Here is a 15,651-nt window from a genome sequence, read left to right on the forward strand (position 1 = left end):
TGTCCTCACAAAACAATTATTAATTATAAAACTTCACTAATGATAACATTTAGTCAGCTGCCAGGTTCAAAAACCAAGATCAACAACACTGCTCGTTTATTTGTTGGTAAAGGCAAATTTCACTGGTCCATAAACCAACAAAAACAAAATTGGTCAATGTTGAATGAATCACACAACTCTGAAACTTATTTAGATGAACAGCACCATCTGGTGGTGCACTGCCCTCCCAACATTTACAAATTGTGCATGAACTAATAGTTATTAATAAAATATCAAGAAAGCGTGTCGCGATATGGGACTTATTTTGGTGATGATGATTTAAAAAAAAAATTCAGGATGGCTAAAAAATATGACAAAATTAATTTAAAAAGCGTTTAACAATATGTGTTAATAAAAATACTCCCCCTATAATTCTTATACATTGGGTCCCATTAAATGAAGAACAATACAAATTCTCTCATTTGTAATGCACTTTTTTTTTTTTTACAATACAATTCAAAGAGCTAGAAGGTAGTAAAAACAACACACACAAAAGTTATGATTAAGGATTGAAAAAACTAAAGCAGACAAAATGAGAAAATGATGGGAATGGACCTTGCTTATCAATGCCGCAGAGTGCTGTGCAGGCAGGCAGTGTTGTCTTCACAAAGCGCAGGATCATAGTATGGTTTGGTTTTATAGTGGAGGCTCAGTAAAGACTTTTCTTTCTTCTTCTTTTTTTTTTTACTAAATCCAACTTCAGCTGGTTGTCCAAGGAATGCTGCCAACTATTTTAACCCATTCATAGAAACGAAGTGCATGAATCATCACTGCAAAGAACCTAGCAGGCAAATTACTGACAAGTAGGGGTGTTAAAAAAAATTGTTTCTGCAATATATCGCGATATTACCGTGCACAATTCTCGTATCGATTCAATATGCGGCCAAATCGATTTTTAAACATCAATTTTTGATGGAAATATTCAACAAAACATCTTACTTGAGGTTAGCTTTTACACCAAGAGTGCCATCTCAAGGAGCAAAAAAATATCACAGGTGCTTCATAAAGCTTCATTTGTCTGTCTGTCTGTTTGGTTAGCTGGCCCATTTAAACCAAGAGTGCCATCTAGAGGAGTCAAATAATATCACAAGTGTTTCATGAAGCTTCATTTGTCTATCACTACTGATTAGTATTTTCACAATTTTGAATTTAAAAAAATACCGCAATAATCGACTTATATATATTTGTATCGTGATTAATCGGTATCTAATCGAATCGTGATCTATGTCTAGTGATACGGATCGAATCGCCAGATACGAGGCAATTCACACCCCCCTACTGACAAACATTTAGCCTCTTTTATTGTTATATGATCAGTATGACATGACTGCTTCACTATCCATTATTATTTCATTTTCAATGAATTTTAACATAAGATCCTGCAGTCACACAATTGTCACATTACAAAATTGTAAGATTATTTTACACAAGGGTTATCTAACATTCTTTTTGATACTTTCAAATAAATATTAAAAAAAATTGTTTTAATTGAAATGTCAATTTATTTGAATATCACGATCAAAGCAAACACAAATTATTTCAACCAGGTGTGCCACTTTGCTCTAATATGTCAATGGAATCAGTTGTATTGACCTAAGTCATCCGTGTCAAACTCCGGTCCCTGAGGGCCGCAGAGGTTTCCCTCCTCAATTATAGCTGCATCAAATAGTCAGGATAGTTATCAGGTTTCTGCAGAGCTTAATGAGAGGAAACCTCTAAAATATGCAGGACTGCAGCCCTCGGGGACCAGAGTTTGACTCCTATGAATATGGTATCAATAGAATTTATTTATCGGTGGTATCTTCCTATAGGATCAATCTATGGTATAATAGACATGTGGTTTCAATGGTATTTGTTGGTTCAAATAAAAATAAAAAACAGACTCATGCAAATATTTAGTCCTTATTTAAAATTATATTCTTGTCATACATCTGGTTAGGTAAGTGTGCGGTCAAGCACTGACTAAAAAATTGTGGTCCCCTCCATCGTTGAAGTTGCCCACACCTGATCTATGGTATCTACGTATATAATGACAAGCCGTCAGTCATGCACAGACACTGGGGACGCCTCAGCTCTTCTTGTCGCCTTCACTGTCCACCTGAGGTCAAACCAGAGCAGAGGTGAGGAGTGCTGGTGGTTTAAATCCATCAGGTGGCAAGAGTGAGATTTGACAAACATCAGACCCAGAGTGACTTGATTAAATAAAGACTTGATTAGATGAGGTCATCTAATCAAGTTTTCATCCCGGAGAGCTGATCAGCCTGATAAGGAAAAACTGCTACTCACGCTGAAGAATGAGCGGGTTGAAGAGGAGAGTGATGACGAGGTTGGGGATTGCGCTGGGACGGGTCTGTTGGGAACATTGGCTTTTGCCCTCTCAGACAGCCATCTTTTCAACTTTTGATCTGCAGAAGGGACAAAAGATTTGATCTTTAGATGGAGGATACAATGCAGTTAAAAAAATTAAAATAAAGACCTCTAGAATACTGTAGATTTGAAAATAATGCTTCTGGTTGATAAATCAATGAATGGCTTTCAAGAAATGCTGATGTAATATAAGCCCCGTAGGGTTCTGAGGTAAGCAGACTCAGGTAAATTAATGAAGCACAGAGTCTAAAGCAAACATGGTGCATCAGCATTTACCTGTGATGCTGCATTCAAATGGGAAAAAGCTGCAAACAGAACTCAAGTTATCACCAAATATAAATGCTTTTAAATCCAGGTTAAAAATATATTTTCTTTTATCTTTCTTTGTTGTCATTCCAATAATGAAGGTCTTTGAGAGCATTTCATAATCATAATCATAATACATTTTTCCGAAATCATATTATTGTGCTCTACATTCTTTTAGTAATCTAATCTTAAGTCTTGTTTCCATCGACGGTATCTACTCTAATCAACAAAAGCCCAGTTTCCACCAACGAATCTACCCGGCTCTACTCTACTAGCTTTTTAGGTACCTAGTCCTTTGTGGTTCTGAAAAAAGTAGCCCGGTTCTAAAACGTGACGTAAATATTTTGGAGGCCAATGTTTGGTCCGAGACACTCGTCATCAATATGCGGCTTCACAAACCACCACCCCAGAAAAACAGCCACCATTAACGACGATGAACGATGAAGAGAGGAAAAAAAATAATGACTTACAAGCAGATCAATATTTAGACTTTTGAGGAGGTGCATCCGTAAATTAAATAAATTCCGAACCGGCAGGACTCTTCCTAGAGCTGGCCGCCTGTCTAAACTGTGCAATCAGGGGAGGAGGGCCATAGTCAGGGAGGTGACCAAGAACACAATAGTCACTCTGTCAGAGTTCCAGGGGGACTCTGTAGAGAGAGGATAACCTTCCTATAGGACAATCATCTCTACCGCACAAACACAGACAAAGATTGAACTCTTAGACATGAATGCCAGGTGTCATATTTGGCGTAAACCAGGTACTGCTCAACACCTGACTTTTTTTTCTGCTCAACACCTGACTTTTTTTTCCTTTTTTTTCTGCTCAACACCTGACTGATACCATCCCTGCTGTGAAGCATGGTCGTAGCAGTATCATGCTGTGGAGATGTTTTTCACTGGGAACTGGGAGACTAGTCAGGATTGAGGGAAAGATGACATACTGGATGGCAACCTGCTCAGGACCTTAACGACAGATCCATCCACAGGTCTATAACGGAATTACATAAATACGGTTAGGTTTTAATATGTGTACTGTTTATGCTATATTTCTATGACTTGGCAGTGGCGCAGCAGTCTCGATTGCGTAATACAAAGTTATCAGATGTCAGCACACTTTGGAGCTGGCAGAGCCGGTGATGAGCGGTGCGTTTGGATTAGTTTTTTTGTTTTTGCCCTTTTTTATTTGCTGTCGTGATGAGCTTTTTGTGTGCATCGTTGTGACTAGTTTCTGTTTTGTATTTCTTTAATTTGTTGGCGTTTTGTTTGTTTTTATTTACTGTTACGATTAGTTATTTTTGTGTCATTTTTTTAATTTTGCTGTTGTGTTATTTGCCGTTTTTGTTTCTTTTTTGCTGTTTTGCTGTTGTGTTATTTGATGTTGCGTTTTGCACTTCAGGGCCACTTTAGAAATGCACTTAGTTACTGACTGTACATGTATACATTTATAGCTGCTGAACGCAGAAACTTTAATTTGTAATCGCTACTGCCACCTGTGGCTGAAACATGAAGCTGCACACACCCTTCTTCATATACACTATCTGTGTCCAAACTACGGCCTGGGGGCCATTTGCAGCCTGCCATTGATTTTCCAGAGGCCCATGGCATATAAGCTACTATAGACATATTAAAAAAATTAAATAAAAAAATTACATAAAATACATTTGACATGGCCTGAAAAGTTAGGTTAAAAATAATAAAATACAATTTAAAAAAGTAGGGTTGAGTTTAGCAGATAGACAGGGAAGGGTGTGAAAAAAATAGGTGCCACTACAACTAATAATTAATTTGTATTATAAATATGCAAAGATATAAATAAATTATTTACAACTGACACAATTACTCTTCAAAACATTTTGGTAAATAAATCTAATCCAATTTTAAAGTAGAAGCTTACAACAGTTTGCTCTTGCCTTGGTTTTGAATGTTGAGATGGGATTCAGTTGCTGTTCAGTGCAGGGGTGTATCTAGTTTATTGTAATACAGGGCTGTGGGCCACCACAACATTTGGAAAAACCTTTAACTATTTTTGAGTTGATCAAATTGACCCAAAAATACAAGCAATATATAATAGCTTACTTAATTTATTTTAGCATGTTTAATATATTCAAGTCAAATAAATTCTGAGTGGACGTTACATCCGTCCATTTTTTTGTATACGGCCATCAAACAAATAAGTTTGGACACCCCTGATGTAGACAATGCGAACATGTCGTCACATCCGCAGACAGAGGGTGCAAAATTCGAACCCGAATCCAGTCTGAAAACTATTGGCCAGAGGCTTGCAGGAGTTCTCATTGTGAACAACTAAGGTGTTAATTAGAACACAAGTGTCAAACTGCGGTCCTCGAGGGCCGCAGTCCTGCAGGTTTTGGAGGTTTCCTTCTTCCAACACAAGCTGATTCCAATCAGCAGGATCGTCATCAGGCTTATGCAGAGCTTAATGATGAGCTGATCATATATCAGCTGTGTTGGAGAAGGGAAACATCCAAAACCTGCAGGACCGGAGTTTGACACTGATGAATTAGAAGATGTTCCAGCCAAGGCTATTTTAGTTAACTAAAACTAACGAAAAAACTAAAACTAAAATCCAAAAAACAATTTTGTTAATGAAATAAAATAAAACCGAAAATGCTTTTTAAAAAATTAAAACTAACTGAAACTAAATTTTATGTTTACAAAACAAACTGAAACTAACTATAATTATAGCAAAAATGTCCTTCGTTTTAGTCTTTGGTAATCAATTTAATGCATGAGTCTTTGGGGATGATTTATTTTGATATAACCGGAATAAGGACATTTGAAAGTGTGTCACACAAAAGTGACATCATCTAGCAGCAGCCAATAGAAAAGCATCTTCAGATGACGTTGCTCCCATGGTGTTTTTTTTTAAATATTGTGCACACTTTAAAAAAAAGAAAAAAACTAAAACTAATACTGACGCTCACTAAAACTAAGCATTTATGAAATAACTAAAACTAATAAAAACTAACAGAACCACCCTGAAAACTAATTAAAACTAAATTTAAAAAACAAAACTCAAAACGAAATAAAAACTAACTAAAATGAAAAATTCCAAAACTATAATAACCCCGGTTCCGGCATAAATGGTCAAATAAAAAATCTATTGTAAAGAGATTTTGGGGTAAATTGTTACAAAGAGCAGCTTTAAACACACTTCTGAGGCTTAACCTATTCACATTTGACACCAACACAATGTCATGCTATGCCAGGGGTAGGCAAGTTCGGTCTTAGAGAGCATGTTTTGTCCGGCATGTTTTGAATACAGCTGAGAGGATCCAGCAGAACGTAATTATGAGCTGATGATTTGAAACACCTGGGTTGGAGGCAGGAGACACCGAAAACATGCAGGACAGCGGCTCTCTAGGACCGAACTTACCTATCCCAGTGCTATGCCAACATATCCCCTGTACAGCTCCCAGCCACTAGGGGCATAATTAAATGGTAACTAGTCTGTGATGCATCAATCATTTCTATCTTTTGTTTCAGTTCAGACAAAATCCATGTACGCACTGTGTTTCCTGGAGTGGTGCACAGCCTTGTAGGAGCTCAGCATGGCCAGCGGGTGGTAAGAGAGCGTGAAGGGACACACAATGGATGCCTGGGGATCATAGAACAGATGCAGTGAACTTGTCATGGTGGATATGTATGTGTTTCATCATGTGTTGTTGGTACCTTGGAGCGTGTGTCAGGGTAGGAGGCAACAGGTTTACAGCTGTAGAGAGCCAGGATCTCCTCCACTGGCAGGCTGCTCTGAAGACAGGTCAGGTGGTCACACACAGTGCTAATGTTACTACAACATGAAGGCTTCCACAATGTTTGTATAACAGGAGTCACCAACTCCGGTCCTCGATGGCGCTGATCCGTTTTCCTCTTCCAACACACCAGATTCATATTACCATCTCATCATCAAGCTCTGCGGGAGCCTGATAATGATCCTGACAGTTTGAACGTTGGAGGAGAGAAACATGCAAAACATGCTGGATGAGGTGCCCTCAAGGACCGGAGTTGGTGAACCCTGCTGTATAGTTTTAATGGTCACAAATGGTGCTATTGACAATTTCAAACATCCAGGCATTTCTGATATTTGCGCAATGCAAATGCTTCCTTTAAACATATTGTATTGCTTTTGCCGGTGACTAGATTATTATAGTATTCAAACGTTTCATCACATTTTGAAATCAAAATATTCCTCCAAAATCAAATTGCGACGATCCAGACCAATGCTTTTCAATGAGCTGAGAGCTTCCGTTCACAGAGTTGACTGCCATTTTGACTTGTGAGTCATGACGTAGGCTCGGAAGTGTCAAAATGAATAAAGGTTTGATTGATTGATTTGCAGTTAATTCATTGCGTCTATGAAGTGTGCATGAATATGCTGCTTACCATGATGATGCCTGCGAAGGATGACAAGATCATGGCCTCACGTGCCAAGCGATTACCATATATTCGGTAGTTTCCTGGAATTTGGCGCCGCCCACTGTGTTGAATGAGGGAAAAGTGGTGGTGGACCACGGATGTATACAGTAATGAACTCACAATGCCGCCTACTTGCCGTAACAAGAAGTGAAGCCATCGGTGGCCATCTTGCGTTGCCACTTGCTAAAGTTGCCTAATTTTAATACATTGATTTCTCCACAGCGAAAATGCCACAGTATGGCATACGGTTGTACCACTAAATTTGAGAGAAACACGACATGCACATTTCATTGGTAAGAACGTGATTCTAAATGTTCTATACTCGCACCCATCAACAGGAACGAGCAATTGAGGGGCACAACGGTACATGCTGATAAGTGTTTCCGGCAAAAAGAGAAGTTGTCAGTAAAAGTGGCAAAGTAAGATGGCTGCCCTCTAACTTCAGTCTCGCGGGGCCATTTTGTTCGTCAATCATATTCAAGTCCGTGGCTGTGGCGGAAGTCTCAACAAACACCATAAAGTTCCAAGATTTGTTGCTTATTGCTATTCTAAAAAAATAATTGCTAGAGCGTTAGGCAACACTGAATAGACTTTGTCACAGGGCCTAACTCTCTCGACCTTGGGTTGTCAATGTAAATGAAAGCTGTACTCGCCATGTTTGTATGAGACAGAACTATTCCTATAAAATGGCATGATATGAACCAGAGTATGAAATGAATGTCAAGTGTGCTATAAATCTTTATCGTTTGTGTAATTTGACCAAATATTGTCACAAAACATTTTATATAATGTAATGTAACCCTTATACAGTATATAACAGTTTAAAATTATTTTTTTAAAAAATGTCTCCTTTAAAGTTTTAAAAATAATTCACAAGGTCAGTCAACAAGATGTCAGATGCCCTACATGAGATCTTTGTCCTGTCGTTTGGATCCCTGGTCTTCCTCCAGCCAGCAAACCGCAACGCTGATGGCAAGATCGTAGTGAGCCTAAAATATGCATAAAAATGCAAAATGTATCAAAGACACAAAACTGTTTTAAAATAATCAATAAAGTATTCATCATATATTACAGGAGGCACCCTCGCAAGACGAAATCAGTGGAGTAGCGATCAAGTCTGTTAAAGCTTCATGTGCTGTATTGCTAACAACTATTGTGCATGTGAGGTGCGGGTATGATTCTTGCCTACAAAACAGTCAGTCATAATCCACACATTGATCGACACTATATTAACTGTGATGTTCAATCATGTGTACCTACATTTAAAAAAGCGTTGTTTAAACGCTGTCATGTCACTGACATACATATAACTGCACTGTCAATGCCGCTTACTCTCCGTTGAGAGAAGTGAAGCCACCGGCGGCCATCTTACATTGCCACTCACTAAGGCCGCCTAACCTGAAAACATTGATTTCTCTGTGGCATTTTCACATGATTTTCTTCCTTTACAGGGGAAATGTCACCTTGTATGACTTACAATTATACCAATAGATCAGGGAGAAGCACTACATACATGTACATTTCATTACTAAGAAAAATACTTCAAGACTTGAGGGGGAAAAAACTAACACATTCACTTATGGATCCTCTCCAGTTTGCACAATTAGCCTCGAGGTGTCGATGATGTCAAAATTGACATCGCTCCACAAACATTTGGGCTGCGCTACCACCTCAGCTCGGCTGTTGTCCCACTTCTCTTAAGCATTTAACACCCTTCAGCCTCACATCTTGGCCCATAAACTCTCCTCCTTCCATCTGGATGACCAGCTCCTGTGGCTTCTGGATTTCCTCACTGACAAATCACAGAGAGTGTACAGTCCTGCTCACTGTTATTGGCTCCCCTTCATTTTTTGCATGATCTCTACAATATCTTCAGAAATCAATGGAAATTTACCAATTTTATATCATCGGGACCTTTTAAATGGATGTCCAAAGTAATTCAGCAAAATTGTTTTTCAACTTAGATAATTCCAAAGAAAAAATAGAAAACACTGCATGTGCAGGAATAATGGCACCCCTCTTTGATATTTGGTTGCACACCCTTTGGCAGTGATGACAGCTTCCAAACGTTTCTTGTAGCCATCTCTAAGCTTCTTGCACTTTTCCGCTGGTATTTCCCCCCACTCGTACTTTGCAAATTGTTCAAGCTCTTGAATGTTTACAGGTTTCTTTTCCCAATGGCACATTTCAGCTCATATCAAAGATTTTCAGATTATCCGATTGAGATCAGGAGTCATCGCTGGCCATTTTAAAACAGTATTTTTTATTTTATTTTTGCTTTTTAACCATTCCTGTGTGCTTTTGGATTTGAGCTTTGGGTTTTTGTCTTGCTGGAAGACCATTGCAGAAAAGCTCTATTTTTGTTTCATCCGTCCACAGAAAAATTTCCCAAAAGAATTGTGATTTGTCCAGGTACTCCTTAGCAAAGGTTAGCCATTCTTTTTTTTATGTCTGTCTCAGGAATTGTCTTTGCCCATGAAGCCCTGTTTTCGGTTCAGTGTGTGGCATATGGTGCTTCTTGAAACCATGATCCCAAACTGTTCCAGGTTAACTTTCAGGTCTTTGGAGGTTCATGGTTCACAGTTCCATGCATCCATAATTGCACTTCTGATGTCTTCACAAGCTCCTTTGTTTTCACGATTTTGACAAAGGAAAAGGGGATAACAGGTGGCTTTTTAAAACATCAAAGTCATTATTCATTAGTTAATTCATGTCAATTGGGCACAGACAATTTGAAACAGGGAATTCTCATTTGTGATTTACCAAAGGTGAGTCACAATGTGTTTTCATACTGATTTACAGGATTTACTCGATTTATTTTATTCATAAAATATTCCACATGATATACTTTGAGTGTCAATAATGGTTAATTGAAGATTTGTCTGCATTATGTGTTCAAAGCTATCAACAATCAAGTGAAAATAAAGCCCATAAGGGAAAAAAATTGCTGCAAAATGTAAACCTAACCTCTTTGAGTCACGATTCACGACATTGAGATGATATACTGTGAAAGGTCAATGCTAACAGTGAAGTATGCTCTTTACGAGGCTTTCATAACTCCATCCAGGGATCCTAGTGTAAAACACACACTGATAAGTGTTTTCAGTGAAAAAAAATAACAGAAGTTGTCAGTAAAAGTGTTAATGTAAGATGGCTGCCCACTGGCTTCAGTTGTGAGGGTCCTATTGACAGTACAGTTATATATAAGTCTGTGCCTTGCGTATGCACAAAACTGGCCTAAATGATGCATGCACAACTTCCTGCGCAAAGTATGTGACTTATCAAAAAAAAAAACTTGATGGGAAAAAGTGTGAATATGTATGGACGCTTTAACCCATGCATATGCATATTTTGGAGAAATGGAAATTTACAGATGCAGTTTGGAGTCAATTGTATAATCATGCCTCTCACACGTCAAGTTGTAATTAATATCATGCATAAATTATAACGATTTTGCACTTTGCGTACATGTTGACATTTTGTTATGTTTTGTTGGACGCTACTTTTTAAATGATGCTGCTCATGCCTGTTAATGCCCTTTGGGAATGAAGTGCATTTTGATTGCAAAATGACATATTGGCTTCCAACTTTTGAGAAATAAATCAATAACACATACAACCAGTGGTCCCCCAACTGCTAGTCCGCGGGCTAATTGCGGTTTGGCACAGATTGATTGGTTTGTTTTATTACTGCAGCAGAGCATATACATCCCGATCAAGAACATATTTCATCCCTCACCCAATCACAACTTGGTGATAGCAATTACCTTCTGATTGGGAATATGTTAGCAATCCCCCAGTCCGCAAAATACCCAGCCCTCCTCAGCTTCTTTTTTGGAGACACACAACCACAGAGCTATAGTATTCTGTACAATGAATCAATGGTGCGTGTACATTGGTGAAATTAAATAGTTTCCTGTCCATGTAGCTGAATTTGTTCTGTGTTGTGCTTTCATTAAAGTGTGGGTGCAATTAATCATTCGTTTCCTGGCTCTGATAGAGGTAGGACGCATTTTATCGCTCCGCGAGTTCATTCCCGAGGCGCAAGCTGAGAACAACTCCATTGTTTTGTTTTGTTTTCAACATGCCTAGTGGGAAAAGAGCAGACAAAACGGACAAGATGGAGGACTTAAAGTCTTTTACTCAAAAATTGGAGAGCACCATATCCGAAATGAGTAAGCAGATGCTGGAATTTATCCAAAATCCAAAACAAAACCTTCTGAAGGAAATCCAACAGATGCGGATTGAGAATCAAAAACTTGTGAAGGGGATGAAAGACAGATCGGCGCATTGCAGACTTGGAAAACCTGACACGAGCTTGATCAAAATGCACGCACCAACAATCTCATCATCACAGGGATTAAAGTTAGGCCGCGCATGTATGCACAAGCTGCGGCCCGAAGAAGTGCGGAGGATCCTAATCTGAATCCCGACTACAAAACAGCTGAGCAACAGGTGATTGCCAAACTGCAAGAATTGGGAAAAATAGTGGAATCGCAGCACATTCAAGAGTGCTACCCGCTTTCGTCTGGAGGGAGAAAACCACCAATGATCCTCATGAAGCTCACCAACAGAAAGAGCAAAATTGCTCTCCTCAAGCAGGGCCCAAAGGTGAAAGGTCAAGATGTCTATCTGAATGAAAACTTTACCAAAAAGAATGCTGAAATAGCAAGAAAGTCACGTCAACTGAAGAGAGGCGGAAAAATTGTGGCAACCTGGACCGCAAACTGCAAAACACAAGATATGAAAACCAGGGTGATCAAAAGCATGGAAGAGCTGGTGGCTTATGAAAATTAAATATGGCCATCACATCCGAATCTAGATGACCAATTTGAGGATTGTTCTTTCGCTGATACAAATGGAATATTTGATCATGATAAAAATTTCTACAACAAATCGGACAAATGCAAATACTACACTGAAGACCAATACAACAAATCAGCAGGAATCTCAGGAATTATTTACAAAAGTTTGACAAGAAATTCAACATTATAGCTGTTTCTGAAACATGGATGAAAGATAACAAAGGATCCGACTTCGATCTCCATGGATACAATATGGTATGCACAAACAGAACTGGTAAAGGTGGAGGAGGAGTTGCCCTGTTTGTGGACAACAACATCAAGTTTGACATATTAAACAATATGTCGACTAAGGTTGAAAATCTTATGGAATGCATAACGATTGAATTTTCTCTGTCAAAAGGTGAAAATATAATTATAAGTTGTATCTACCGTGTACTGCACTCCAAGGTCGAACTTTTCACTGAATGTTTAGAAAAACTACTGACTAAAATTAACAACAAGCATGTCTTTCTCTATGGTGGCATAAATATTGATTTATTAAACCCTAACAAAAATGCACATATTAAACATTTCACTAAAACAATGTACTCATTAGGACTTCACCCATTAATCACACAACCGACTAGAATTACGACTCACAGTGCCACCCTAATAGATAACATATTCACCAATGTTATGCTAAATGAGACTAAAGAGTGGTCTACTGATTAATGACATTACTGATCACCTCCCGATTTTCACTAACTATGTATGGCATCACAGTAATATCATTTTATAGGAGGTTTAGGTCAGATCGAAATATTACTGCATTTAGAAATGATTTGTTAACTCAAAACTGGAATTGTGTCTATGATGCAATGGGTGTGAATACAGCGTATGGCTGTTTCATAAACAAACTTGAACAAATTTATGATAAACACTGTCCAGTAAAGATATTTCATATCAAACTAAATCCTAAAAACAAACCATAGATGACCAAGTCTCTTATAAATGCTTGTAGAAAAAAGAATAACTTATATAAGATATTTATTAACCAAAAAAACTAAACAGGCAGAAGTAAGATACAAGAAATATCGTAATAAACTAAATGCTATTTTAAGAATTTGTAAAAAAAAATAATAATAATAAAAATAAAAAATAAACAGTATTATACTAAATTGTTGGAGGACAACAAAAGTTATACTTGCAAGTTATGGAAAATCATTAATGAGATTATTAAGAAGAAAAAGTCTAAACCCTTTTGCTTATGCTAATAATGACAAAATAGTAAATATGGAAGAAATTGCAAATAAATCTAACAAGTTTTTTGTATCTATAGGTCATGACTTGGCAGAAATTATACCCACAGCTCAACTTCAAAACACTCAAGTATGGAACTTACACTCAATGTTTCTCGAACCAGTCAAATGCGCAGCCAAATCTGCCACTGACACACAAGGCATTGATGTGAAACTAATCAAGCTTATAATAAGCGAAATTCTACAGCTCCTAACTCACATATGCAACCTCTCATTTATGACTGGGATGTTTCCAAACGAGGTGAAAATTGCTAAAGTTGTCCCCACATCCCCATAAATTTATAACAAAGCATAAATTATTAAACGAGAGTCAGTATGGTTTTAGGAAAAATCATTCTACTGGACAAGCTTTGACTGAATCCATGGAAATCATTACCGATGCGATTGATTAAAAACTATACCCTATTGGAATTTTCCTGGATCTAAAAAAAACATTTGATACAGTAAATCCTACAGATAGGATGATTGCTGATGTTTTGACAAAACCAGCTACAAAGCAAGTTAAAATGTTTTACCCAGAAAATGTAAAAGTGTCTTAACGGAAATGGGATTTATTGAAAATGTTTAATTTTACCCAGTGAGTTAACAGCGAGTGGGGGTGTTAGGCATTTGTTTTATTGCGCTCTTACTCCCAGTGCAAAAAGCCTTTTATTTTGTAGACGCCCACAGGAAGTGGTGCGCTGCCTGCGTTTACTTCTTCTGTCGTGAGTTGCATGTTGTACTCTAGGCTACGGCTGCTGTATCACCGTGCTGCCTCGAGTTGTTGAGCAGAAATGTGCCCTGAGAGGTGAAGCACCTTTGAAGACATCGTTTATTTGCACTACAAGAGCCATTTCCGTGACCTGGTCTCCTTTACAAAGACAAACATTTATATCAATTAACAACTTGATAATCCACACAACTATATGTGACGAATTACCACTTTGATTTTCTGCGTCCTATTGCATTCTGGGAACGGGAATTAATAGGCTTCGGCTTCATCCCGTCAGCCCTTTTTCTTTTCGGGTATAATTGTATGTGAAAAGTGAATGTTGTAAATTGTCTCTTTATGATTGTCCAAAAGGAAAAATTAACAAATAAAAACAAACACAACAATCCAAGTAAATTTGGGAAACTCTTGTTGAACATTGGCTTGTTCGTGATGTTTGTACAGTATAGCCATTCTATCTGTAGGTTCACTGTTCTATCATAAGGTATTGTACTGTGCATAAACTTATGCACGTTCTCATGCAACCAAATTGATAAACCCCATACTTTGCATGGTAATGTTCATGTGGACGCTTTACACACACTTCTATGTGTACGCTAGCTTGATAAATGAGGCCCTTGGATTGTTGAGGGAAATGTAAGTCAGCAAATGAGGACAAACAAAGGTTTGGTTATTTACTGGCTTTTGAGTGTGAGTGTGTTTTTTTTTTAATCATTAATTTTGTTCAATTAAGTGATTGAAAGAGCACCAGTGGCTGTTTCGATCTTCCCACTATCCAAACCACCTGTTATCGATTATAATTAATTCCAATTAGCAGCAGTAGGCCATGGTCACTTAATCTGAGACATGCATTTAAGTAAATTAAGCCAGTTGGACTCCACAATGGGCATATTGCACTTTCATTTCTTTTATTAATATTAAGTGAACCCAAATGAAGGTCAGCCACTGTCTTTAAAGCACCCTTTCCACCTGGCTCACACAAAAGCCAAGTGTGGGTATATGCAGTTTACAATTCATCTAAATAAGGATTGTTTGACCTTAGTGGTGATCAATACACAGGCGTGATTATAGTTTGTCGTTTTTTTTTTTTTACCAGGTCATCAAGCACTGTTGAGGCTCCTTTTCCTGCAGGGTCAAAAGAATTCTCTCGGACTTTCTGTCCAATGTATTCACCCCTGGAATCAGGAAAACAAACCCATTAAAATCTCCCTTTTCAAACTTTAAATGCATGTACTCACAAGAGAATTTCAACATTTCTTTTCAGCTGCTTTGACTCCATTTTGGCAGGGAGTCTTTTCTTTGGTCAACAAGAAGCAGCTGCAAAGGCCAGCTAGATACAGACAAAAAAAAACAGCTGGAGCAAAATAAATCCAGAATCAATTCACCGTCCTTTGTGATACTAAACTCAGCTCAACCCATGCTTTCACAACCACTGTACTTTAACAGTGCTTTAGAATACATGACATAAAAACATTAACAATATAATCATAACAAACAGTACAGTAACCTATGCAAAACACATTGGTGCATTTGTACTCACCAATCAGTTGTACACAGCAATTACTTTACATGTTTCACAGTTTGTCCAGCAAGACCGGACTGAATGTGGTGACCTTCACATAGGAAACAAAAGGCGACGTCTCGGGTGAACAAGCAGATTTGAATCATTTATGAACAGCCTCCAACCAA

At 38.0% G+C, this 15,651-nt stretch overlaps 1 protein-coding gene across 1 annotated transcript; it reads right to left on the reverse strand.

Moving 5' to 3' along the window:
* Positions 1-1,620: 1,620 nt before the first annotated feature.
* Positions 1,621-15,552, reverse strand: c9h2orf80 (chromosome 9 C2orf80 homolog). Its single transcript, XM_086090998.1, has 9 exons — positions 15,503-15,552; positions 15,201-15,292; positions 15,056-15,137; positions 8,058-8,140; positions 7,119-7,212; positions 6,408-6,485; positions 6,246-6,333; positions 2,326-2,444; positions 1,621-2,137 (listed from the first exon to the last, which is right to left on the reverse strand). Exons 2-9 carry the CDS (start codon positions 15,239-15,241, stop codon positions 2,108-2,110), a joined length of 615 nt encoding a protein of 204 aa, XP_085947124.1. The 5' UTR covers positions 15,242-15,292; positions 15,503-15,552; the 3' UTR covers positions 1,621-2,107.
* Positions 15,553-15,651: the final 99 nt, after the last annotated feature.

This window comes from Leptonotus elevatus, chromosome 12, assembly GCF_054856555.1.
Source record: "Leptonotus elevatus isolate MCC_2025b chromosome 12, RoL_Lele_1.0, whole genome shotgun sequence".
NCBI classification, from domain to species: Eukaryota; Metazoa; Chordata; class Actinopteri; order Syngnathiformes; family Syngnathidae; genus Leptonotus; species Leptonotus elevatus.

What these genes read in the sequence shown, in the direction of transcription:
- c9h2orf80 (XM_086090998.1), bottom strand. Translation starts at nt 15,241, where the DNA reads ATGGAGTCAAAGCAGCTGAAAAGAAATGTTGAAATTCTCTT. An exon ending in AGAAATGTTGAAATTCTCTT is followed by an intron (nt 15,138 to 15,200) that starts GTGAGTACATGC and finishes TCCTGATTCCAG; the next exon opens with GGGTGAATACATTGGACAGA. An exon ending in CAACCCGCTCATTCTTCAGC is followed by an intron (nt 2,138 to 2,325) that starts GTGAGTAGCAGT and finishes GTTTGACCTCAG; the next exon opens with GTGGACAGTGAAGGCGACAA.